The sequence below is a fragment of the Drosophila hydei genome, unplaced genomic scaffold (genome assembly GCF_003285905.1).
Source record: "Drosophila hydei strain 15085-1641.00,03,60 unplaced genomic scaffold, DhydRS2 tig00000541-arrow-arrow-pilon, whole genome shotgun sequence".
NCBI classification, from domain to species: Eukaryota; Metazoa; Arthropoda; class Insecta; order Diptera; family Drosophilidae; genus Drosophila; species Drosophila hydei.
The window spans coordinates 29324-49971 of record NW_022045749.1 but is presented as its reverse complement, the minus strand read 5'-3'; the positions used below and the strand labels follow the sequence as shown (position 1 = coordinate 49971).

Sequence of the window (20648 nt, the reverse complement as noted above, 5' to 3'; positions counted from 1 at the left end):
GAGTTTTTACTTATACTAAAAATTTTTAGTTATTAGAGCACCTCTCTACGCATTGAAGCCAGCCTTCAAAACATGCGATTGAGAATAGTAGTATATTTATAGAATTATACATTTCCAATTAACATTGACAGTTATATATTTTCTACAATTGTTTAAGACTTTTTGTAGATGAATGCTTCATTTGGGACATTTATTCGAGAAACATGGTTTAAAGTTAACATAATGATTTTATGTCAAAACAAAACGTGAAGTACAGCTCTTTGGAATAAAGGTCTTTTAAAAATTTTTTTAAAATAAACGATGTAAATTTAAATTGAAAGTTGTTTTTTTATAAGTTAAAATTAAAAAAATGTGAACATTCATTACCAAAATTTATTTAATTCTTAATTCTTTAACTTGCTTTTAATAAATACTATATCAGTAGGTAAAATATGAATAAAAGAATATTATTAATGCTAACATCATTACATGTAAGTACGTAAGACTAATTTATTTTTCAACTGCCTTAAAATGATTATGCTGCGTGTTTCAGCTGCCAAATGGTAAAAAGCAGCGCTTAAATTCATATATATATAATTTAAGAAAAAACAGATATCACCTGTGTATTTTTGTGTATCCGATTTTCTTAAATTCAGCAAATATATTTTACAGTATATACACTAAAAATAATATATATTGAATATTCATAATTGTATTCAAGCTTTGCCTAATTTGTAGGAATATGAATACAGTTACTAAAGTTTTTTTTTTTAAATTTTCGTATTGTGTATGTATGTATGCATTTATATATATATATATATATATATATATATATATATATATATATATATATATATATATATATATATATATATATATATATATATATATATATATATATATATATATGTATATATATATATATATATATATATATATATATATATATTAATGTAATGTATGTATTACTATGTATATCACAAGTTTAAAGAGAGTAGAAAGTGTTGAATTAACTACAATTGGCAGTAAGGGGCGGCAGCGACGACAGGTGTCGATGAGAGTATATATAAATAGATATATATATATATGAAGTGTACTTGCTTAGCAGTCGATGCCGTTAATATTACTACATATTAGAGATGCGCTGCGATTTGGCTGATGAACCCCATTTGTTGGCTTGCCAAGACCGACCTCCACTTGTTCTTCATTGACGCCCCGAAAGCGCAGAAAACCCTGATCAGCAACAATCGTACTATCCGCGGCGCATGAAGGTGATTCAGCATCGCCTGATGTTGTTGAAACATTTGTCTTTAGGTCTTTTGTATTATTTTGTACATGCAGGTGTGGAGTTTTGTTTGTCGTAATGCTGTTATCGCTTGCTATACAATATCCATGCTCATTATTACTTATCAAGTTGGTGCACTCGACATTGTTGCCTGATATCATATCCTCATCTTCTTCCTCATCTTCCTCTTCGGAATTGTTATGATTGTAATGCAGCTGGTGATGTTGATGCGGATGGTGGTGTGTTTGCTGCTGTTGCTTCACTTGAAGTTGCTTTATCGCCAATTCATTGCAAGCGCCCGGTGCTAACTCAAAGTTATTCGATGGTAAGGTTCTATTATTGACGGTGTTCACACGTCCACTTCTTTGAAAACAATGCGAACGCTCGGTGTGTGCTAATGTCTGAGCACCATTCCCTCGTTTAATGCCGGGCATAGCGGTGATTGCACGACCAGTGCCTGGGCCAGGACCATGACCATTTTCTATACTGATACCTCCACACTGACCAGCAACCGTTTTCGAGCCAGTAGCAATGTTGCTTAATGTACCGCTTTTCCGCACACCATTGTAATGACCACCACTCTCATATGCATTATAGCTGGTATAACGTATACCATTTGATGAGGAACATGAATTTGTTGAGTTTGAGCTACGTCGTTCTGGATATTCATTTGTCGTATCGAGCTGACTGTTATTATCATGTTTTCGATCCCGGCTCTTTGAAAGCTTGCGCCCGTCTTTCTCCCTCTCTGGCCAGCATCCATCGGTTGGATGTGAACCATTACCAATCGATTTTTCTTTGAAAACTGGCCGCTCAAAATTATTAAACTCATAGTTGGAATTCTCATGTAATGGCTCTGAATAGCAGCTATCGCTCTGCAATAGCAGCATTTGCTGCTGTGATGTACCGGAGGAACCGGACCCAGAACCTGATCCAGATGCTGATCCAGAGCTAACAGTATTTTTGGCCAATTTTTGTATGGCTCCAACTCCGATCCCACCGACAGCACCTGTTGAACTAGTGCGCAAATCAAAATTTGGATTCTCGTAATGATCGGTTGTTGAATCGGTCATATAATCCGCGCTCATATATGACGTCGGTTCATGCACGCGGCTGTTGTGCTGATGTTTATATTGATTATGATGAATATGATGGTATCTAGATGTTTGTGTACCATATTCAGCTGTAATATTATGATTGATAGCACTTCTTACAGAGCCAGTATCGTAAGGTCTCTGATACATAGGTTCTTGCAGCTGATACTCGGTGCTACCGCCACTTGGAGACGCCACCGATGGTCCCGCCAACGAGTTTAGAGCATAGCTATCATCATAGATAAGCTTTCCTGTACGCATTGTATACGTATGTAAATTAGTATTTGCATTGCAAATGGCTGGATAATCAGTTTCGAACTGTTCCTGGCTGGAGCTTGATGTACAAGGCAAGAAGAAGTTTGCAACATTTGAATGTGAATTGTGGTGGGTAGCAGCAGCATGCTTTTCTCTCATTACGCTGCTGGTGGCATTGGCACTACCAAAGCTACCAGTAGCTTGCCCAACCATACGAACATCGCTATTGATGGATATGGCGGCATTGACATTGCTACCAACGCTTGTTTTTAGGCCCGTCACCCAGGATATTAGAGTTATGATTGCAATCTCGATCAGACGCAATGAAAACTGATAGCCCCACTGCATCCAATCAATTTCCACAATATTAGCTTGACTCATCAAAGGACGCGCTGCTGAGATGCAAATAGCGCCAAAGATTTGTAGAACAGCTAATAAAACAAAAAGCAACGCTGTTGCGATTGTAATATGAATTGCATAGGACAAATTTTGATAGCCATGTATATAGTTTTGTGATTTGCTTCTTAGTATGCGCTTTAGAATCCGATATAAATACAGATATAGTAGACCCAAACTAAAGCAAATGAAAATATATATTATTTGGCATATCAGTGACAGAACACGAGGAGGAGGCGGATTTGCCAAACTGCTTGATGGGCTAGCTGAAAACGGTGATTGCGGTTGCTGTAGAAATTGTTGGTTCTGTTGCTGCTGTTGACGACGAAAGTATTGCTGTTGCTGCTGTTGCTGATAGTACATATGATGGTTCTGTAGTGTATACGATTCGACATAATGCAAAGTTATGCAAAGTCCAACATGAACACCACAACCGACAACGACGGTTAATGGCCGGACTAGCGCTGAATACCGATTATTTTTGTGATTGAGAGACTTGAGAAATAGAAATAGTATTAGCACTGCAAATGCAACGGTCAAGAATGTTGACGGCAAATTCAACAAAACCTCTGCGACAAATATTGGAAATGTTCCATGAATATTGTATGCATCAACACACAAGTAAATTATGCGCATTATGCAAATTGCAATTAGTATAAGTTGTATGTAAACAAAATATGACTGTGCGAATAGATGTGTTAATTTGTTATAGGTAACAAGCTTGTAAAACGAATAGACTGCTAATATGGTGAATAGTACGACTGAGAGATATATATGTATGTTCCATGCCCAAGTCCATGTGGTATGTGCAGATGCTGCTGCAGCAGCAGCTGCGCCCACATCATTTCCTTCCCCATTTACGACTCCTTTTATGCCAGCATCTTGATCAGATTTACCTGCTACTAAATTGCTTTTCAAAGTTGGTCTTGCGTTTGTTGTTGCTGACGTAAATGATGTAGCAGCTGCCTCACCAACTGCAGCTGCAGCGGATGGTGTGGTAACTGCTGCCTGACTAAAATTACTTCCAAGCGAATTTTTTGTAGCAGCATTATTCAAATCCAATTGTCCTGGCGACTGTTTACTCTTATTTATATTTGGACTGGCAGCGGAAGATGTACCATTATCACCAGTCATACTGCTGATGCTACTACTATCCATTGCAGCTTCAACGTTATCAACTGAAACAATCGGCGATGCTGGTGGCTGATGGTAGGTGACCATGGGACGTTGTGTCACGTGCCGCAGCAAAACGGCAGGAATGTCACCTTTCTTACCATTTGATCCCAGTATACGTCTAATATTCGGTAATACTTCCTGTCTTTTATTAGTATTTTCTTTGTCATTAGAAGTGCCGGTTTCTTGTGTTTTATGATTGTTGGCATTATTATTATGATCAGGTGTTTCAACTACAACTGCATCATTTCCATTGCGAGATGGTGTATTGAGTGCTTTTTTACGATCGCCGGAAACGTCAAATGCTCCCTGCATGCTGGTCGCGATAAGTGACTTTTTCAGCTCTACGGAACTGGTGACGTAGCTGTCGTTTGAATTTCCATTTTCGTTACCAATCGATGCTGCCAAATCGGGCGGACGAAATGGTATTCTTTCATGGCCGGGCATCAAGCTGGGTGGCGGTATTGGACGCCTGTTATTAAATTGCACTGTATTCGATACAAGACCTTCGTTATTAGTGCCCCGTAATGTGGGTTTGTCGGCAAATGGATTTTGATATTCCGGTGGTAATGGCGGAGTAAAAAATGATCTTGATGGTGGCGAATATGACGGAATATCTCCAGGGTACATTGGTATAGTTGGTTGGCCGCTGGTTTTCTTTAGTAAGTTAGGAACTATTGAAAAAGAGAACATTTTAATACTAATTAAATTCATATTAAATTCATAATCTAATTACTTGATGGCATTGGCGTTGAATTGTATTGCATTGTATGTCGATGACGATCTCTATCATGACTGCTGATGCTGTGATGACGATTTGGATTCGGATAGGTGGGATTATTATTACTTTTTAATATATCAGCGTTTGGAGCTGAAGTGGGCAGCGCATGATCGCGCTCCAAGTCTAGTTCATAGTTTCTATGGCGACCTCCATTATGCTGGGCTTGATTAGCCGATTGGTACCTATAAAATTGAAATAAATAATTAATCACGTTGCAACGTAATTAACTTCTTATGTTAATCAAAAATGCTCTAGTCGGCAATCACCGATGAATCACTGAACGGTGCCAAAACTGCTGCTTTAATCATAAGAGGTTTCTTGTATAATTACATAACAATAAAAGCACGCCAGTTGCTGCGCTATAAGAAACTCATCATTGAAAAACATTGACAAACAGGGCTAAATTCAGAAAGACAAAAAATAATTAAGAATGTTGTAATCGTTAGCGACCTTAAGCTTAAGAAAAAGTGTTTTTTTCTTTTATTAGTTAGGGCTATACAAAGTGGTCAATCTTTAGGGTACTTGGTAACTTAGATTATATTTAATAAGTATAAGCACTAGCAGTAACTCACTTGACAACCATAAAGTTTGGAAGGCATATTTTCAGCAGGTTTATCATGGCCCCAATAAACGTTCTACAATATATTGACATACCTGAGTGTAGTTAAAAGTGGCGTCGCGACAGTGGTGAGGCCCAAAATGTAGCTGTTATCGGGTATACTTCGTTTAGTTGTGGATGTTGTTCCATAAGCCACTTTAATTAGCACAGCTGCAACGCTTCGCTCCAAATTGTCCAATTTGTCGAGATATCCGTTTACGGCAACTGCGGATCTACTAGCCGTGCTATTGCTGGAAATTGATTTTCCAGCTGTTCGAAAGTTCGTGTTATTAGAGATCGCAGACAAACGGTCTCCATTAGCAATGCCGACTACATCGTCTTCATCCACTAATATCGATTGCGATGAGCATATAAGGGAAAACGTTACTAAAAACGCAATAATCATGTTACACTTTTTCCGAAGGATGTTGCATTTAATCGATGTCTGCGTTGCAAATATATTGCTGTTTGCTTGGCTGCTGATTTCACAGTTTTTTAACAAACTTTTAACCGCATGCGTACGCTGAGTATTACAATTCGGATTATTGGCAGGATTAATAGGCTGCTGGATACATATTAATTCAGACTTCTTTGAATTTGATAATTTGGCATTTAATACTGCTTGGCTACGCTCCTTGCCTGCCCTTGAAAGTGGAGATACATTCAGAAAGTTGAAGGCTAATAGAGCGTTACGCCCACATTTTAAAGCAATGTCTGTAAAAATAAAAATAAATATATGTATAATAAATATTTATTAACATAACGTTACTTTATAATGTTGCCAAGCCAGAAAAGTATTTGCAATTTATATATTTAAGAGGAAATTTATGATTGATCGAATAAATAGCTTTTTATGCACATAAATGAAGTGAAAGAGTGTATGGGCTACCAAACTTGAAAGTTATGTTAGTGTATTATTTGCCAAATATTATTTTAACTACTGTATAGTCTACAGTAATGTATTTAGAAAATAAAAATTTAACGACTAAATTACTTTTAGTTAAATTTACTTAAATTACTATTACATGAAATGAATAAAATTATCGCTTTAAAGTTACTATGAAAAGATATGTATTTTAATCTTTAGAGAAGAAATCAATCATTGACCCTCAACTGTTTGGACCAAAAACCATTAAAGAAGATCTGGCAGGTATAGAAAAACTATCATTTGTTTTCTTGAAAATTGCGGATTTTGTAAATTCTTGAAATCTACAAAAAAGATTGAAATCAAGTAAACAAGGTGCCCGACTAGGATTTGATAATGGGAAATCAGGGTATCATTTTGTGCAAATGTATGTAACAGCAGAAGGAGGCGTGGCAGACCCTACGAAGTGTATATATTCTTGAGGAGGACAATTCGGTTGAGACTTGTCCGTCCGTCTGTCAGTTTGTGTGAATGTATCGATCACAACATCTATAAGAGCTAGACACTGAAATTTTATTGGAGGTCCGTGCATAGCAAGCGCATATCTAGTTTGATTCAAATATTCGGAACTGTTTTATTCTCATTTTTTAGTTTTTAAACATTATTAAATATTGAAAAAATATCTAAAAAATAAATGAATTGATTTTATATTAGTTTAAACATCACACTAACAACATGTATTTAAATTTTCGGGATATCCCCAATAGTTTAGATTTTATAGCTCAACAAACGTTTTTTAAGGTGCTGGTTGAAATAAGCTGTGAACCACTGTATATTTTACGCAATTTTGATTTTTGTTGGAATTTGGATACTGGCTCCAAATTTCCTCAACATTTTTAAATTTAAGTTCAGTTGGAAATAGGGACATTATGTGAAGGCGTTTGCATCTCTCCCAAACTAATAGAATTTGTAGATCATATGCTGATAAATATGCTAAAATCCATTAAGTAAAACAGAAGTTATTCAACAAAATGTTTGGCCAATTAGCAAATATCTCCTAGTCGGGCACCCCAACTACAGCTTGCTTACTTGTTTTTGTTAATATTTTCCATGGTTTGTACCAAGCATTAAAGAAAAAAGGATTAAAACCAGACATTAGGACACCGTCAGCTCCACCAACACCGCCACTTCATAATTAAAACAAGTAAGTCGGGGTGCCCGACTAGGAGATACCCTGATCTCAGTCCTCTGAGTTTTTTAATATTTTCCGTAGTTTGTATCGAGTATTCAAAAAAAAAAAAAGGAAAACAAATAAAAAACGACATTGCGAGACCAGGTTTCAAACCCGGATTATTTGCGCTACGAGCACCAACTCTACCTACACCGCCACTTCATAATTTAAAAAAATAAAATAAAACAATAAAAAATTTTTCATCCCCAGCGTTCTCGAATCTCGGACCTAGCTGCATACGAGCGCCGCCTCTACCAACGCAACCACTGCAGTGCTTACGCGAGCAGTTGCAAATTTTAACATAAGTAGCAGCTAATAATTCATCATGTATAGCACGCGCATATCGAGTTTGTTTCAAATATTCGATAACTATTCGCATTTAATTGTTATCGAATAAAAACATGATTGAAATGCAGTTAATAAATTATATCTCGGACGTCTTAAGAGCTAGAATTTTGTATTTAGTTTTATGTATATTTTATGCAATTTTGATTTTTGTTGGATTTTGTATAATTCCCCAAAATTCTTAAAATTTAAGTTTATTATGTAAAGGCGTTTGCATCTCAACCAAGCCAATAGGATATGTAGATCATATGCTGAATTTCATTAAAATACATTAAGTAAAACAGAAGTTATTAAGCAAAACGTTTGGCCAATTTGCAAAAGCACATGTCAGCAGCGCCACGCGCACGCATTGTTCCTATAAGTGTGCATACATTCAAATGCGTGTATTCTTTTCTATTCGAAAGGAATACGATTGAATTGTGCTGAATTATTAGCTGCTACTTATGTTTAAATTTGCAACCGCACGCGTAAGTACTGCAGTGGCTGCGTTCGTAGAGGCGGCACTCGTATGCAGCTAGATCCGAGGTTCGAGACCTGTAGGGATGAAAAGTTTTTTATTGTTTTATTTTTTTTTTTTAATTATGAAGTGTGCGGTGTTGGTAGAGTTGGTGCACGTTGCGCAAATAATCCGGGTTCGAAACCCGGTCTCTTATTTTTCTTTTTTTTTTTTTTAACACTCGATACAACCATACAACCCCATACCATCACACCACCACCACTATGCTTTACTGTCTTAATTGTGTTTTTTGGATCTAGTGCCTCTTCAGCTCTTCTCCACACAAGCAGTCGTCCATCTGATCCAAATATATTAAACTTTGATTCGTCTGAGAATAATATATGACGCCAGCACTCTATTGGTGGATTTTTGTACTGATGAGCAAACTCCAAACGTTTTTTACGATTAGCGCTACTTATAAATGGTTTTCGTCTGGGAGTGCACGACTTATACCTGCTAGCAACTATGGCTTTTCGAATAGTTTCTGGGTGCACTTCCTTGTTCGATGACTTCAAAAGCTCTGCACTTATCATATTTGCACTAATAAATGGATCTGAGGATACCATTCGTTTTATATTTAGCTGATCCGAGTTTGTCAAAATTTTCGGTTGTCTTGATTTTGGCTTATTTTCTACTCGCTCTTTATATTTAAACCTTCCAATAACAGATTGTACTGTAGAACTACTTCGACCAATTATTTCCGCAATTTCCGAATAGGATTTTTGTTGCTTAACATGCATACTTAAAATAATATGGCGTTCTTCAATTGTTAAATGTTTTCCTGGCGTTTTTAATCAGTTTTTGTCCACTCGCCAACTAAATGTGCATAAAAATTACTTCGAATTTATTTCGCAACTATGCGTAAAATACATAAGCAAAATTTCGTAAAAAACCGTTATCATTTTAGCTTTTTGTCTGCAGTTAAAGTTCTAGGAAAGTACGTTGTACGAAGACTATTGGAGCCAAAAGCGCGTTTTCTTGCGGTTGTTTAGTTATAACTTTTATGCTAAGCAAAATATTGATATTATTTTTTTTTCCTAATTGTTGTTAAAATATTAGTTAATAAATCTGTAAATTAAAATTTTTAATTTTCCCCATCTTGTATCACTTATTCGTTGCCAAAGAAAACAATTATTGCTGTACGAAGACATTATTGCTCCACTGTATATATGTTTATGTATATATCTATAGGATAAAGACTGCGATTAGCGCTGCTTGACACGTGCTTTTACTATATGGATTTTAATGAAATTTGGCCAATTAGCAAATATCTCCTAGTCGGGCACTCAACTACAGCTTGCTTACTTGTTTTTGTTAATATTTTCCATGGTTTGTACCAAGCATTAAAGAAAAAAGGATTAAAACCAGACATTAGGACACCGTCAGCTTCACCAACACCGCCACTTCATAATTAAAACAAGTAAGTCGGGGTGCCCGACTAGGAGATACCCTGATCTCAGTCCTCTGAGTTTTTTAATATTTTCCGTAGTTTGTATCGAGTATTCAAAACAAAAAAAAGGAAAACAAATAAAAAACGACATTGCGAGACCAGGTTTCAAACCCGGATTATTTGCGCTACGAGCACCAACTCTACCTACACCGCCACTTCATAATTTAAAAAAATAAAATAAAACAATAAAAAATTTTTCATCCCCAGCGTTCTCGAATCTCGGACCTAGCTGCATACGAGCGCCGCCTCTACCAACGCAACCACTGCAGTGCTTACGCGAGCAGTTGCAAATTTTAACATAAGTAGCAGCTAATAATTCATCATGTATAGCACGCGCATATCGAGTTTGTTTCAAATATTCGATAACTATTCGCATTTAATTGTTATCGAATAAAAACATGATTGAAATGCAGTTAATAAATTATAACTCGGACGTCTTAAGAGCTAGAATTATATGGATTTTAATGAAATTTTCAGCATATGATCTACATATGCTAGTAGAGTTCTTCTCAGCTTAGTTTCACATATTGCCACTTTTTGCAATTGAACTTAATTTTAAAGAATTTGGAGTCGGCATCCGAAATATAACAAAAACAAAAATTGTATAAAATGTACATACAACTGAATATAACATTTTGAGGCTTTAATTTCAAAACAGTGTACGATATAATTTAACAACTTTATTTCGATCATGTTTTTAACCGAATCAATAAAACGGGAACAGTTATCGATTATTTGAAACAAACTTGATTTGCGCGTGCTATACACTTATCTCTAAAAAATTCATTTTAAGTCTCTAACTCTTATAGATGTTGGCATCGAAGCGTTGACACATACGGACAGACAGAGCGATACCGGACAAGCGACTCTGCTTATCGTCCTGATCAAGAATACATATACTTTATGGGGTCTGCTTTGCCTCATTCTGCATGTTAGATACACTTTAACAAAACCATTTTTAATGAGATAAGGGTATACAAAATGCGTAAGCTGAAATAATAATAGCTAATGATATCAGTCAATCAAACTTCTTTGCCCTTTAACTTTGCCGACATTTTTAAAGCTTCATATACTTGCCTTCATTCTGATTTATGGGTTCAGTATATCGAAATTTAACTTTTATCCGCCGATTTATTGTTGACATCTCGGATGAATATAGCTAGTGGCTGACTTGTATTCGTTTTACCAACAGTAAACAGCTAAGGATAAATGTGGCATAATTGATGCTTTATTTACCTGTCAATGAAAAATTAAGTAACATCAAATTAAATGTTTCAAAAAAAATGTTCAAAAATTGATAAACGCTTATTTTTGTATACAGTGAAACCTATCGAGAATTCGAATCATAAGTTTTTTAGAAAACATAAACAACATGCCAAAGCAGACGTGACAAACCATATGAGATATATTCTTGATCAGGGAGACGCGTTGATCCGATTAAGCTTTTTCCGTGTGTTAACTTCTGAGGTTTATCTCTGTATCTATAAACAATGAGGTTCAGTCGGTCTTGAACGATGCTTGCCGTTTGTTCAGTTTTTTTTTTAATTACCTTTGAGTGATTTTGGTGGTTCTATTAATTTGCTCAGCTGTTCATATGAACGTTGCGTTCTGTTAAGAAAGTCAGCAATCGATTAAGAGGGCCCGGGAATAACTGACCAATACGTACACGTGTCGTTCTTTGAGTTCTCAACAACTGAACTGATGAATATATTTACTCAATATAGTTTTGATATTTAAAATAAACGATTAAAAGTAACTATGAAATTGAAGTTTCACTTTTTTCAACTATTTAGAAGAGTTTATAGCTTTAAGGATGTTTCTATTTAATATTGATTCTTCCTATATTGGTCTGTCAATAATAATATAGTCTGTAATAACAAATTAACCTGCGAACTAATCACAAAATACATATAGTGCTACATATAGAAACATACTTTCTATTTTAAATTTTAATATTAATTTTTTAGCTTTGCAGAATAAATGTAATATATATATATATTCAAAATTATAATTATTTTCAACTATTTCTCATCTAAAAATGTAACATCAGGCTCTTTATATCCATATGCTATATTTATTCATGCTCTTTAAATTTAATTAGACTTAACACAAATGCCTAAATATAATAAAATATACATGTGAATAAGTTGTAAAACTTTTAAGTCAATGTTAATATTGTTGGGCTCTTCAAAAAATTGGGCAAATACAGTGTTTTATATGATCACGATAAAAAATGCACATCGAATTCCAAACTTGTTCACTGGCATACATTCATCCTCTTTTCATATGTACATACTTCTATAAACCAACCTACGTTTTAGGTCAAGTTTTGTCAACTATTGGCCTCAACAACTACGAAAAGCATTGTAAGTTGCGCAATAGCCCAAAACAATTACCATAAATTGTTAGTTGATTACTTTTTTTACGGAGGAAATGTATAATTGTAGAAAAAATAACAAACTTAATACATAAATGCCCTGTATGCAATCATTGCATTTCTGTATTAAGTATCATATTTATGTACATACCTATACATGACTACAAATCAGGTAGTTTGTAACAATAACTTAAAATCCAAATTTTTTCTCAATGGCCACAGTTCTCGAATAGAAATCGTTATTGCATTCATTAAATACATTATGTCCACAAATACACATATTTTTAGCTAACTAAATTTTTAATGATGCATTTGTATTTGAAAATGCATACAAGCCACATACCATTTATGTATATACCTTTATGTAAATGTATATCTACGTCAAACAAGTTTCTTTGCATGTATACAGTTACATATGTACATACACATTAGAATATTAACATAGATTGCATGTACATGAGAATGAGTAAATCTGCACGTATTAATGCCACGTATTTCATACACCGTCAATATATTAACATTGCACCGCACTTTGTAACTCAAATTGCCAAGTATTAAAATTATCAAGAATTATATTATTAACACAAAGAAACTCCTTTTTTGCGTTTCTCAATTTTTCTCTTTTACACAAAATGGCGTAGCCACTAGATATGTGAGAAAAACATTGAGACTATCGTATCGATTTTAAGCCAGCTTACAGACTGGTCTCGATTAATTGTCACGAATTCTCTTACACCGATACATTGAGTGCTTACAATTATAATATACGATATATATATGCGATGCATATAAATCGAAATCTAAATATATACATTGAGACTATCGTATCGATTTTAAGCCAGCTTACAGACTGGTCTCGATTAATTGTCACGAATTCTCTTACACCGATACATTGAGTGCTATACAATTATAATATACGATATATATATGCGATGCATATAAATCTAAATCTAAATATATACATTGAGACTATCGTATCGATTTTAAGCCAGCTTACAGACTGGTCTCGATTAATTGTCACGAATTCTCTTACACCGATACATTGAGTGCTTACAATTATAATATACGATATATATATGCGATGCATATAAATCTAAATCTAAATATATACATTGAGACTATCGTATCGATTTTAAGCCAGCTTACAGACTGGTCTCGATTAATTGTCACGAATTCTGTTACACCGATACATTGAGTGCTATACAATTATAATATACGATATATATATGCGATGCATATAAATCGAAATCTAAATATATATATACTATTATATATTATATATATATATATATATTGAATCCAAAATTAATTTGACTTTTATATATATATATATATATATATATATATCTGTATATATTTATGTATTTCATCGTATTCCGTTTTTCTTCAAATGATGTCCATAACTATCGTAGACGACTGCATTAATCGGTTGATAAGCTTATATATATATATATATACATATATATATATATATATATATATATATATATATATATATGTATATATATATATATATATATATATATATATATATATGTATATATTATGTATTTCATCGTATTCCGTTTTTCTTCATATGATGTCCATAACTATCGTAGAGGGCTGCATTAATCGGTTGATAAGCCGAAACTTTGTTAGTCTTATCGATACTCCATGTGAACATCCGTAAGAAGTAAAATAAAAAGAGAACGCTCAAAGAAAAAAGAATTAAAGTTGCAATAATATATGTATATATATATATATATATATATATACATATATATATATATATATATATGTGTGTGTTTATATATATATACGCCTATATATATATATAGGCGTATATATATATATATATATAATCGAACAAAAGTCGAATTAATTTTGGATTCAACATGGATACATTTGATGTATCTGATAGGAGCAGGTAAGAACAATTGGTTTCAATAATGAATAATCCGAATTAATTTTCGATTCAACATGGATACATTTGATGTATCTGATAATAGCAGGTAAGAACAATTGGTTTCAATAATGAATAATCCGATCCCCCAACCAGTGATTCTGCACGATATTGTTGTTCACATATATTGTTGTATACATTTTATTATTTAACTATAACTATAAGCGCAACTAAACTTACTTAATATTTATATGAAAATGTTGCAGCTGGTACTTTGGTTCCATGTCTCGACAAGATGCAACCGAAGTATTAATGAATGAGAGGGAACGAGGAGTTTTTTTGGTTCGCGATAGCAATTCAATTGAAGGCGATTACGTCCTTTGCGTTAGGTGGGTAAAAAAAACATTTATATTACACATTCAAAATGCTTATCCTTTGTATTTTATTCTTCTTAATTAAAGAGAAGACACTAAAGTTAGTAACTACATTATAAACAAGGTGCAACAACAGGACCAAATAGTTTACCGTATAGGCGATCAGTCTTTCGAAAACCTTCCTAAGTTATTAACTTTCTACACACTGCATTATTTGGACACCACACCACTGAAGCGACCCGCGCAGAAAAAACATGAAAAAGTTATCGGCAAATTTGATTTTGTTGGAAGCGTAAGTATACTGAAAGAAATTTAAATTATATGGGCTATACTATTTCACATTTAGGATCAAGACGATTTACCGTTTCAACGAGGCGAAGTTCTCACGGTAATTCGAAAAGATGAAGAGCAATGGTGGACAGCCCGCAATTCCACTGGTCTAGTTGGGCAAATACCAGTTCCCTATGTTCAACGCGTAAGCTTTTTTTAATTTCCTTCTCTTTGAATTTGCCGTTATTAACGTATTAAGATAAACATTATTAATTTTTAAACCTAAGGAATAAGCATTATCTTGAAACTAAGTGTTGATAGCCGATTTAGGAGTTCTTAAATTGAAGAAACTAAGAGATATGTTCAAAAGTCTTAAGGCCAAGCTAAATAGTATTTAATATACGCTTTTCGTAATACACCTTTCCTGTTAAAAACTAAGACATTTGGACAATTTTTATGTTTCTGATTTACTACATCTTACCGGAGGATCACATAATATAATATATAGAGCAGATAAATAATTGTTAGCCTGGAAAACTTACTGACTCTTATTATAAAACTGTATAAACCACATATTGTTAATAGTATTAATTGAAATTGATAATATATATTCGGAACGCTTAGCGTTATATAATAATATGAATGATAAGGGGATTAGTCTTACAACTAGGATGGGGCCACTCAGAAGACATTGTTTATAAATTTAGCTGTTTTAAACTGAGAACGAATATTTTACAGTCGGTTGTGATTTAATCGTAGTATATTAGTAAGTTATATGATGAAAATTATTTTCTGTTAACGGTGAGTTCTGATTTGTACAAATTCATATATATATCACGCCGCAATGGTCGAGGAAAATAATGTATACATGTATCTTTGGAGCGGAACAATAATGATGCATCTGTAAAATTGGGTAATTTTATCTCAGATTGTCAACTCAGCAAGCATGGATTTATAAAATTATTTTTAAGAGATATTCTTCAGTTACTTAAGCAAATTTAACACAAACATTAATAATTTTCGTAGGCGACAATTTATCCACATTTTTAAATATGTATTTTGGATTTAGTACGACGAATCATTGGACGAAGATGGTATGGACCATGCAGCTACTTTAAACCCAAGCGCTTGTTCGGCACGTTCCACAGGGGGCAGTTCCGAATCACCAACCGTGTCATCCAGCCAGTTTAGTACATTAAAAAGGACAGACCTAAACGTGCGTATATGATTATGATTTATTTATTATATTAAAATCTTTTTACGTATTGGTAGCGCAAATTGCCAGCTCGAGCTCGAGTCAAACAGTCTCGCGTGCCTAATGCATACGATAAAACGGCGCTAAAGTTGGAAGTAGGGGATATCATTAAAGTCACTAAAACCAATATAAATGGGCAATGGGAAGGAGAGCTTAATGGACGAAAAGGTCATTTTCCATTTACGCACGTCGAATTTGTTGACGATTGTGATTTAACCAATAATTCTCCGGATATTCGATTAAATAACGATTGGGTGGATCAACAACAATAATTTTCAATCATAATTATCTTATATTTTAGTATTTTAGCTTAAGAATTTATATTAATATTATATCAATTAAGTGATGTTTACCAATTGTTAAAATATTAAACATATTGATTAATCATAGAGCATTAAAAAAAGATGGTTGGGAAATGGGGTACACAGTTTATTAAAACTGGTTAATTTTAAATATTTTTAAATACAAAAATTAAATACATAACATACTTGCAAAAAATTGGATTTGGTTTAACATGAATTAAATGTGTGTGCAAATTCGGTCTAATAATAAAATCGAGCAGAAACAATAGTGCTCGAGTGGAGACTTCTCGGCTAAGAAACCCCTTCGAAGTGGTGATGTTTTAATATAATATACATGCATTACTAATAATAAATGCATACACATAAGAACGCATGCAAGCGATAGTAGTAAGGAACTGTCTGTTTTTGAGCGGAAGTCTGTTTTGGAGCGGAAGTGACGTCACATCCGGTTTAGATAAGGTTTTTTTTTTTTGGAGCGGAAGTGACGTCATATCCGCTTTAGATAAGGTTTTTTTTTTTTTGGAGTGGAAGTCTGTTTTGGAGCGGAAGTCTGTTTTGAAGTGGAAGTGACGTCATATCCAGTTGGTATATTTTTTTCAAGGTCACGTGATGACTTAACAACAATAACAACAAACATAACTCCTACATCTCATGCCAATTTTGTTCAAGATCACGTGGTGGCTCAACAACAATAGCTTGAGATAAGGACGTGATGACTCAGCAACAATAGCTTGAGATAAGGGTGGAGGCGACGCGTGGAGCCAAGATCAAGGTCAGCAGCCAAGATCAAGGCCAGCAAAGCCAAGTTTGAGATAAGAGGGCGTGAGAGTTTTTTTTGTTTGTGATATGCATTTGGATTAGTTGACTAAAAATAGGCTTAGAGTTTAGCGTGTTGAGTTATATCAAAACTAAACGGAAACAAAAATTTGGAGAATATGTATAAATATATAAGTTAACTTATAACACTTAGTTAGCTTATAACACTTAATGTAAGGTATTATTCAACACTTATTATCGGGTGCTAGACAAGTTAAGGAACAGCCCTGGCAAGGGCAACTCTACTTACGCCGGTGAGGCTATGATTTGTAACAATATAGATCAGTCTCGTGTTTTAACTCGTACTGATAGGACATGCTAAAAATTGGTGTCATATAAGTCAAATTAAAAGTAGTGAATATAATAAGAAAAACCAATAAAATTAACTGTTTCGATTATTCAAAAAAGAACAATTCAAAGAAGGGTTAAAAAGCGTTCTTCCAGTAAACCGCTTAAATAAATATTCACTCCGTCATTTGCTCGTTAAATGGCTTATTTCATTGTCTGAGCCCGAGGCCAGCAATAAGAGGCACAGTCGCCTCTCAACCTAACTTTCAGTCACCACAGGACTGGAAACCATATAATTGGCGCCCAACTAGTGGTCGGACTCCACAACCAACAACAATTAAGACAGCAGCGCGGGAGCTGCAATTGACAGATCTTATAAAGGGATTTTTTTTTTTTGTTTTGTGTTAGTTGAATCTTGTAAGTGGATACTCTAGCCAAAATTTTTCTTCAAACACAAAAAGTGTTAAAATTTATTTTATAAAAAAATACCTAGGACTAGCGAGTATTTTATATTGCAATTGCATGTAAAAAAAAAAAAAAAATTAATGATCAGAACCAAGTGAGAGTGACTACTTTGGGAATTTTAGTGGCAGCAATTGATCATTCAGATCGTCAATAAAATTACATTGTGTTACTTTCTGTGTGTCTGAAGTTGTGCATGCAGTTCTCGTAGTTCAGAACTGCGACGTAATTCGACCCATCTTCTGACGGCCCGTTTTATTTTTCGCGACCACTGACCTGCGCATGTCTCGGTTCAACCAATAGAGAAACCCTCGCAGGCAGTCTAGCGACTCAGATTCCGACTGTGCAGTTCTCCCACCATCAGGTAGAATGGATGTAGATCAGCTTACGGAAGTAATAAGGACGGCTATCAGCAAAGCTTTAGCCGAACAGGCTGCTGTAAACCAGCAGAGGGAGCATGCATTGACTCAAAGAATTAATGAGTTAGCTGAACAAATAGCAGATGCATCCCCATTAGTTAGAAGTTCTTTTTTGAAAATGCTGAAGACCAGACAAAAGGCCTTTGCAGACCCAGACGAGACGTTGCCGTATAACACATCAGTCGTGGCTACCATTAGGACCATAGATGAGCAACCGATCTATACCAAGCTTTACCCATATCCAATGGGAGCGGCTGATTTCGTTAATAAAGAAATCAAAGATCTACTAAAGAATGATATAATTCAAAAGTCCGTCTCTCCCTACAATAACCCAATATGGGTAGTAGACAAGAAGGGCACTTATGAAGCGGGCAATAGGAAAATGAGGTTGGTAATGGACTTTCGTAAACTTAACGAAAAAACCGTGCCGGACAAATACCCTATGCCAAATATATCAATGATATTGGGGAATTTGGGGAGAGCCAAATTCTTTTCAACATTAGACATCAAGTCTGGTTATCACCAGATCATACTCGCTGAACGCGACCGTGAATAAACCTCTTTCTCTGTGAACGGGGGGAAATACGAGTTCAAAAGACTCCCCTTTGGATTAAAGAATGCAGCAAGCATCTTTCAAAGAACCATCGACGACATACTGCGAGAGCAGATTGGCAAATTTTGCTATGTTGATGTCAATGACGTAATCATCTTTTCAGAAGATGAGGAATCCCACATTAAACACGTGGATTGGGTCCTAAAAAGCTTACACAAAGCAAACATGAGGGTCTCCGTCAAAAAGTCACGTTTTTTTAAGAAAAGCGTGAACTTTCTTGGTTTCGTAGTCACCAGCACTGGCACCACGACGGATCCTGAAAAGGTTAGGGCAATACAGGAGTATCCAGAACCAAAAACGCTGTTCGAGGTCAGATCATTTCTAGGCCTCGCAAGTTATTACAGATGTTTCATTAGGGACTTCGCCGCAATAGCAAGACCCATCTCGAATATCCTGAAGGGTGAAAATGGAACAGTCAGTAAGCATAGGTCCAGAAATATAAAGGTTCAATTCTCTGAAGTGCAGCAGAGGGCATTTCAGAAGTTGCGCGATATTTTGTCATCCGAGAATGTAATGCTCAGGTACCCCGATTTTAAGAAGCCATTCGATCTAACGACCGACGCTTCGGCTCACGGCATAGGTGCAGTTTTGTCTCAAGAGGGTCGTCCTATAACAATGATTTCAAGAACATTGAAGGACAGTGAGGTTAACTATGCATCCAATGAGAGAGAGTTATTGGAAATTGCATGGTCACTTGCCAAATTAAGGCACTATTTGTATGGGGTGAAAGACATTAATATCTTCACTGACCATCAACCCTTGACCTTCGCAGTTTCGGAATCTAATCAAAATGCGAAAATCAAAAGGTGGAAAGCGCGCATTGACGAGTCTAATGCACGTATCTTCTATAAACCTGGCAAGGACAATCTGGTTGCGGATGCCTTGTCAAGACAGCAGCTCAACGCTATAAATGAGCAAGAAATTGAGTCCTGCGCAGCAACGATCCACAGTGAGGTATCTCTCACCAACACCATTGAGACGACAGACAAACCCTTGAACGGTTTTCAAAACCAGATAGTGCTAGAAGAGGCGCGTTTCCCCTTAAAACGAAGTTTTATTCTTTTTGGAAATAAGAAACGCTACTTGATCAGCTATACAATGATACAAGATGCATTGGTGCGAAGATACCCAGCCACAAAGTTCTGGCATTGCAAAAATCGCGTAGTGGACATATTTGCGGTTGGAGAAAGAAGGGAAATCCTCACAGTCGAGCATAATAGGGCCCATAGGTCTGCACAGGAAAATGTTAAGCAGGTACTCTCGGAGTACTACTTTCCACGGATGGCAAAAATTGCCAAGGAAATAGTACAAAACTGCAAAACATGTGCTAGGGCTAAGTATGATAGACACCCCAAAAAACAAGAGCCACAAGAAAAGATAGAAGAAAAGATCAGAAACGCTCAGACGACGCTCAGAGCTAGGGAGAACGCAAAGCGGCAGAATAGAGTCTTCGATGTTGGTGACAAGGTTTTGGTCAAGTCCAACCGACGGCTCGGAAACAAACTCGCACCTTTATGTGACGAGAAGGCCGTGGAAGCGGACCTGGGGACCGAGGTCCTCATTAAAGGAAGGGTGGTCCACAAGGACAACCTAAGATGACTCCCTTGTTTTTTTTATTACACCTTTTATTATAAGCCGCTAG

The 20648-nt window shown here is 35.3% G+C and overlaps 2 protein-coding genes across 10 annotated transcripts; one reads left to right on the top strand and one right to left on the bottom strand.

Moving 5' to 3' along the window:
- Positions 1-958: 958 nt before the first annotated feature.
- LOC111598392 lies at positions 959-12844 on the bottom strand. 4 transcript variants are annotated; one of them, XM_023313608.2, is made up of 7 exons: positions 12477-12625; positions 11498-11646; positions 11344-11429; positions 11026-11184; positions 5618-6275; positions 4919-5145; positions 959-4856 (listed from the first exon to the last, which is right to left on the bottom strand). In XM_023313608.2, exons 4-7 carry the CDS (start codon positions 11090-11092, stop codon positions 1081-1083), a joined length of 4728 nt encoding a protein of 1575 aa, XP_023169376.1. In that variant the 5' UTR covers positions 11093-11184; positions 11344-11429; positions 11498-11646; positions 12477-12625; the 3' UTR covers positions 959-1080. The 4 variants fall into 4 exon arrangements, with proteins under 4 accessions (XP_023169376.1, XP_023169378.1, XP_023169379.1 ...); XM_023313610.2 differs by lacking the exons at positions 11344-11429; positions 11498-11646; positions 12477-12625 and adding an exon at positions 12669-12844; XM_023313611.2 differs by lacking the exons at positions 11344-11429; positions 11498-11646; positions 12477-12625 and adding an exon at positions 12684-12844.
- Positions 12845-13936: 1092 nt separating this feature from the next.
- On the top strand, positions 13937-16402 carry LOC111598393 (adapter molecule Crk). Of its 6 annotated transcripts, none has more exons than XM_030224318.1 (7): positions 13937-13990; positions 14226-14231; positions 14471-14596; positions 14669-14873; positions 14928-15056; positions 15921-16067; positions 16124-16402. In XM_030224318.1, exons 3-7 carry the CDS (start codon positions 14490-14492, stop codon positions 16376-16378), a joined length of 843 nt encoding a protein of 280 aa, XP_030080178.1. In that variant the 5' UTR covers positions 13937-13990; positions 14226-14231; positions 14471-14489; the 3' UTR covers positions 16379-16402. The 6 variants fall into 6 exon arrangements, with proteins under 6 accessions (XP_030080178.1, XP_030080177.1, XP_030080176.1 ...); XM_030224317.1 differs by having other exon boundaries at positions 13964-13990; positions 14474-14596; XM_030224316.1 differs by having other exon boundaries at positions 13976-13997; positions 14474-14596.
- The last annotated feature ends 4246 nt before the right edge of the window (positions 16403-20648 follow it).

Coding starts and splice junctions, on each gene's coding strand:
- LOC111598392 (XM_023313610.2), bottom strand. CDS start 11,092: ATGTCAACAATAAATCGGCGGATAAAAGTTAAATTTCGATATACTGAA. Junction 6,276..11,025: donor ACCCATAAATCAGAATGAAG/GCAAGTATATGA, acceptor TTATTTTTACAG/ACATTGCTTTAAAATGTGGG. Junction 4,857..4,918: donor TTCAACGCCAATGCCATCAA/GTAATTAGATTA, acceptor CTTTTTCAATAG/TTCCTAACTTACTAAAGAAA.
- LOC111598393 (XM_023313613.2), top strand. CDS start 14,200: ATGGATACATTTGATGTATCTGATAGGAGCAG. Junction 14,232..14,470: donor GATGTATCTGATAGGAGCAG/GTAAGAACAATT, acceptor ATGAAAATGTTG/CAGCTGGTACTTTGGTTCCA. Junction 16,068..16,123: donor TAAAAAGGACAGACCTAAAC/GTGCGTATATGA, acceptor ACGTATTGGTAG/CGCAAATTGCCAGCTCGAGC.